Source organism: Procambarus clarkii, chromosome 77 (assembly GCF_040958095.1).
Source record: "Procambarus clarkii isolate CNS0578487 chromosome 77, FALCON_Pclarkii_2.0, whole genome shotgun sequence".
NCBI classification, from domain to species: domain Eukaryota; kingdom Metazoa; phylum Arthropoda; class Malacostraca; order Decapoda; family Cambaridae; genus Procambarus; species Procambarus clarkii.
In genome coordinates this window covers 16,648,529-16,655,200 of record NC_091226.1, presented here as the reverse complement: position 1 = coordinate 16,655,200, position 6,672 = coordinate 16,648,529, and the positions used below count along the sequence as shown (strand labels likewise).

At 44.2% G+C, this 6,672-nt stretch overlaps 1 protein-coding gene across 1 annotated transcript; it reads left to right on the top strand.

The window, feature by feature from the left end:
* The first annotated feature begins 4,812 nt into the window (after positions 1 to 4,812).
* LOC123747147 (uncharacterized) lies at positions 4,813 to 6,443 on the top strand. Its single transcript, XM_069314012.1, has 2 exons — positions 4,813 to 4,857; positions 6,012 to 6,443. Exons 1-2 carry the CDS (start codon positions 4,813 to 4,815, stop codon positions 6,441 to 6,443), a joined length of 477 nt encoding a protein of 158 aa, XP_069170113.1.
* Positions 6,444 to 6,672: the final 229 nt, after the last annotated feature.

Here is a 6,672-nt window from a genome sequence, read left to right as displayed (position 1 = left end):
GAACGTGTACATCTTTCCTCAATCTTTGACGGCTTTGGTTACATTTATTAAACAGTTTACAAGCATGAAAACTTGCCAATCAACTGTCGTTATTGTTATAAACAGCCTCCTGGTGCTTCGGAGCTCATTAACTGTTTAATAATTGTAAACAAAGCCGTCAAAGATTGAGGAAAGATGTACACGTTCGTAAGTGCTTGCGTACCTGCTTTCGTGAATCTGGCCCCAGGTTCGTAAGTACTTGCATAACTGCTTTCGTGAATCTGGCCCCAGGTTCGTAAGTACTTGCATAACTGCTTTCGTGAATCTGGCCCCAGGTTCGTAAGTACTTGCATAACTGCTTTCGTGAATCTGGCCCCAGGTTCGTAAGTACTTGCATAACTGCTTCGTGAATCTGGCCCCAGGTTCGTAAGTACTTGCATAACTGCTTTCGTGAATCTGGCCCCACTCCGCTGCGTCCTACCTTGCGTCATGACAGCAATTAACCTAATGATGGTGTTTTTCCCACGTAGCTTATTTTCACCGCGCTGGGCAGAGAGAAAAGGGGAAGGAGGAGAGTGTAGGGTAAATAGGGAAGGGGGAAGTTAAAGAAAAAGGGAAATTGAAGGGAGTTTCAATGGACCCTACACTTGCCTTACTCCCCATAGGCAAGAGACTGATAACATATACTTAAAATACACACACATACAATTCATACTCACAGGTGTATTCCTCAGTGTATCTACACTGCCAGTATACTTCAGACAGTGCAATATATAGACACTGATATACCACATCTTAACGGCCCTTATTGATGTACTTGAAATAAGTTTATTGAGGTCAAATACACATAAAGGGATGAGGTAGCTTAAGCTATTCTCACCTCGTTCAGTACATCATGTTAATACATATATACACACACATTACAATCAACATATTAGCGAACATTCTCAGTGATAAACATACATTTCCTCCTTTACATATTAATATGTTATCAGACATACACACATACTTGTATGACTTGGTGTATAGACAATTTACAATAGACATTCAGACAATTTACAATAGACATTCAGACAATTTACAATAGACATTCAGACAATTTACAATAGACATTCAGACAATTTACAATAGACATTCAGACAATTTAACAAAAGGTTACAATCGTGGTGTCTACTGTATTACTACACTTGTCCAATATACCACCACACCTGCCCAATATATCACTACACCTGTCCAATATATCACTACACCTGCCCAATATATCACCACACCTGTCCAATATATATCACCACACCTGCCCAATATATATCACCACACCTGTCCAATATATCCCCCACACCTGCCCAATATATCCCCCACACCTGCCCAATATATCACTACACCTGTCCAATATATCCCCCACACCTGCCCAATATATCACCACACCTGTCCAATATATATCACCACACCTGCCCAATATATATCACCACACCTGTCCAATATATATCACCACACCTGTCCAATATATATCACCACACCTGCCCAAAATATATCACCACACCTGCCCAAAATATATCACCACACCTGTCCAAAATATATCACCACACCTGTCCAATATATCACCACACCTGTCCAATATATATCACCACACCTGTCCAATATATATCACCACACCTGCCCAATATATATCACCACACCTGCCCAATATATATCACCACACCTGTCCAAAATATATCACCACACCTGCCCAATATACCACCACACCAGCCCAATATATCACCCACACCTGCCCAAAATATATCACTACACCTGCCCAATATATCCCCACACCTGCCCAATATATCACCCACACCTGCCCAAATATACCACCACACCTGCCCAATATACCACCACACCTGCCCAATATACCACCACACCTGCTCAATATATCACCACACCTGCCCAATATATCACCACACCTGCCCAAAATATATCACCACACCTGTCTAATATATCCACCACACCTGTCCAATATATCCACCACACCTGTCCAATATACCACCACACCTGTCCAATATATCACCACACCTGCCCAATATATCAACACACCTGTCCAATATATATCACCACACCTGCCCAATATATATCACCACACCTGCCCAATATATATCACCACACCTGCCCAAAATATATCACCACACCTGTCCAAAATATATCACCACACCTGTCCAAAATATCACCACACCTGTCCAATATATATCACCACACCTGTCCAATATATATCACCACACCTGCCCAAAATATATCACCACACCTGTCCAAAATATATCACCACACCTGTCCAATATATCACCACACCTGTCCAATATATATCACCACACCTGTCCAATATATATCACCACACCTGTCCAATATATATCACCACACCTGTCCAAAATATATCACCACACCTGCCCAATATACCACCACACCAGCCCAATATATCACCCACACCTGCCCAAAATATATCACCACACCTACCCAATATATTACCCACACCTGCCCAATAAATCACCACACCTGTCCAATATATCCACCACACCTCTCCAATATATCCACCACACCTGTCCAATATACCACCACACCTGTCCAATATTCCACCACACCAGCCCAATATATCACCCACACCTGCCCAAAATATATCACCACACCTACCCAATATATTACCCACACCTGCCCAATATATCCACCACACCTGCCCAATATATCACCACACCTGCCCAATATATCACCACATCTGCCCAAATATACCACCACACCTGCCCAATATACCACCACACCTGCTCAATATATCACCACACCTGCCCAATATATCACCACACCTGCCCAAAATATATCACCACACCTGTCCAATATATCCACCACACCTGTCCAATGTACCACCACACCTGTCCAATATATCACCACACCTGCCCAATATATCACCACACCTGCCCAATATATTACCCACACCTGCCCAATAAATCACCACACCTGCCCAAAATATATCACCACACCTGTCCAATATATCCACCACACCTGTCCAATATATCCACCACACCTGTCCAATGTACCACCACACCTGTCCAATATATCACCACACCTGCCCAATATATCACCACACCTGCCCAATATATCACCACACCTGCCCAATATATCACCACACCTGCCCAACATTCCACCACACCTGTCCAATATATCCACCACACCTGTCCAATGTACCACCACACCTGTCCAATATATCACCACACCTGCCCAATATATCACCACACCTGCCCAATATATCACCACACCTGCCCAATATTCCACCACACCTGCCCAATATATCACCACACCTGCCCAATATTCCACCACACCTGCCCAATATATCACCACACCTGCCCAATATATCACCACACCTGCCCAATATATCACCACACCTGCCCAATATTCCACCACACTTGCCCAATATATCACCACACCTGCCCAAATATACCATATCACCGTTAATATAATCATAGTATTTTTCAAACAACTTTTCCAACAGAAAAATAACACCTAAAAAGCAATATTTTGTTCCGAAAATATAAATGTTTTCGCTGGCGACATCCTGCAGCGTTGCCACATCTATCTTCAGCCAACGAATATAATTCCTAACGAGAAACGCGTTGCCAAATATTCAAATCAATCTTCGAGTCAACTACAACAACGAGAACGCGAACGACAAAGTTCTGAGCTGGAAGAAAAACAGTTTATTTTCCTTTTAAACAGCCTAATTTGGCGCAAGTTTGCCCAGTTTGGCAACACCGTGGAGATGTAACCATGGCAACGACGTCCCTGCGCACCCCTGTGCTATAACCCCCCCTACCCCTTCAGACGCCATTATTTCTCAACTTTGACTCCTAATGCACCCAATCATTAGATTCATATTCCCATAACCGTCAGTGTCTGGAGCGGGAATCTGGAATACTATTACACTTCCAAGTTCAGATTTCAGGAAACGCGCCGTAGAGGCGAATCAGGCGGTGGTGTGGTGGGTAATTTGAGCCTTATGCTACGAGTGTCCAAGGGCGGAGTTTGTGTGTTCAAGTCTGGTGTTGTGAGACTGTCTTCCATCTTCTTCCCTTGGCTAATTCTGCCTGGGCATTATTCCTTCATTTACTCTACATTGTGAGGCGGATAATAGCAGCAAATCACTACAGAGCGAGGCAGAGAGTGAGAAGAGTGGGGGGGGGGGGGAAAGAGAGGGGGAGAGAGAGAGGGGGGAGAGGGGAGAGAGTCAGAGAGAGAGGGTGTGGGGGGGAGAGAGAGGGGGGAGAGGGGAGAGAGTCAGAGAGAGAGGGTGTGGGGAGAGAGAGAGAAAAAGGAGAGAGAGAGAGAAAAAGGAGAGAGAGGGAGAGGGAGAAAAAGGAGAGAGAGAAAAAGGAGAGAAAAAAAGGAGAGAGGGAGGGAGAGAGAGGGAGGGAGAGAGAGGGAGAGGGAGAGAAAGGGAGAGGGAGAGAAAGGAGACAGAAAAAGGAGAGAGAAAAAGGAGAGAGAATTAGAAACAATTGGTAGCCTAACTACCACTTTATAATTACCAGTGACCTCAACCAGTATCTCAGACAAAAGGGATTTTGATAAACTCTTAGCAGATTTCAACCTCAAAAATATATATCAACCTGATATGTTTCCAGCCCACATATCAGGCTCGTCCCTCGACCCTGTCGTAACTGACCTTCCTGCAAGCATAGTTCACTACACACCTCTGAGATATGTTTACGGGCCGCAGGTTTACAACGCATTACAGGACAGAGAACTGAGAAGTGTTCACCTGCCTCCTAGAAGCCCCGTAACAGCACCTAAGACGTGGTAGGCATCCATCAGTCTCAGGAGACTATGGAGTTGCCCTTTGAAGTGCCCTCTCCAGGGCGCAAAGCCACAGTAGGTTGATACGGAGAAGCTGTTACCCATGCAGCAGGTATCCCCCTCTCCACGGCGCTAAAAGTCTCCGAATCAAAGCACAATCGAAAGCAAGTACACACACACAGTAATCACACATAGGTTCGATCCCACAACACTGCTCCTACGGATTTTCTCACCAAGCAACAAGGCTTTTGGTGTCCACAGATGATTAAGACGTTTTGAAATCTTAGGAGAACTTCCTGCCCTTCTAACCTACCAGAAGACCCTTAACTTAGAGTTTTGGACAAATCTATTTGGAAAATTGGTTTTCAATTATTTTTAATTTTTAAATTACGGACTTTTTTTTTTGTGCTTGTGGCGCATACGAGCCAAAAGCGACGTAATTTGTAAGAGATGTTGGTTTGGTAGAACAATTATAATTTAGTGTGGTGTTTGGTAGCCTAATTAAAATTTTAAGTGATGTTTGGTAGCCTAATTATAATTTAAAGTGGTGTTTGTTAACCAAAGACGATACACTACTAATTAAGAGTGTTGACTAAGGGTAATACCGTCATAACACAGTCATTAACATGAAGCAGAATTAACCAGGTGTGAGACGCAGGCTGTGTCATTAAGGACAATTACCACGACTAATGATTTAAAACACTTCCCCCCCCCCCCTCAGGCCACTCCCATCATGTTGACAACCAGAAAAAGTAATTCTAATCCCTTCTCCGTTCTCTTAAAACTATAACATCTTAGATACTCCTGAAGGAAAGTTGCAAAATTATCCCAAACGCAAAAAAATTTAAATATATATATTTCCACTATGTATATGCAGAGCACAAGCAAATAGCCTTTCAGTGGTGCTGCTAACTACAAATATCATAACTGAATATGGATGAAGAATGATAATGTTCAAAATACCCGAATCTGCCCGAAACGCTGCGCGTACTAGTGGCTTTACAAGACTGTAATTACCATATTATGTATCCTCACATTCCCAATGTACCTTCTTGTGTATGCATAAATAAATACCATGTCTCCTATATCCGTTTATAGTTAGCATTGTTAATGTATAGTGAGGGAGATTATGGATCACCTCAGGGTAGCCCATTGGAGCCATCTGACGATGGAATGGTAAGAGGACACGACTCGCCTCCAGAAGGAGACAGAAATTCTTGAGTCCACAGGTCGAGTTCCAGGATGGGACTGGCACAAGTCCACAGGGCGAGGTCCAGTATGGGACTGACACAAGTCCACAGGGCGAGGTCCAGTATGGGACTGGCACAAGTCCACAGGGCGAGGTCCAGTATGGGACTGGCACAAGTCCACAGGTCGAGTTCCAGTATGGGACTGGCACAAGTCCACAGCGTGAGGTCCAGTATGGGACTGGCACAAGTCCACAGCGTGAGGTCCAGTATGGGACTGGCACAAGTCCACAGGTCGAGTTCCAGTATGGGACTGGCACAAGTCCACAGCGTGAGGTCCAGTATGGGACTGGCACAAGTCCACAGCGTGAGGTCCAGTATGGGACTGGCACAAGTCCACAGCGTGAGGTCCAGTATGGGACTGGCACAAGTCCACAGCGTGAGGTCCAGTATGAGACAGCTCACGTAGTGTGAGGAAGAGTGAAGGGTGAGGAAGCAATAAGTGTGTGTGGCAGGTTGGCTGCTCCTACAGAAAGCCACAAAAATACAGAAAGTCACTGACTATGATTGATTAGCGATGGGTAAACTGATAGCCGATTTTCAAGACATAAACACCACAATGTTGTCAAGTTGGCCAGTACCAACTCCAATCTCAACCACACAAAATCTAAACAATTAGGTGTTAACAACAACAATCTTCAAT

Coding starts and splice junctions, on each gene's coding strand:
- LOC123747147 (XM_069314012.1), top strand. CDS start 4,813: ATGGAGTTGCCCTTTGAAGTGCCCTCTCCAGGGCGCAAAGCCACA. Junction 4,858..6,011: donor CTCCAGGGCGCAAAGCCACA/GTAGGTTGATAC, acceptor TTGAGTCCACAG/GTCGAGTTCCAGGATGGGAC.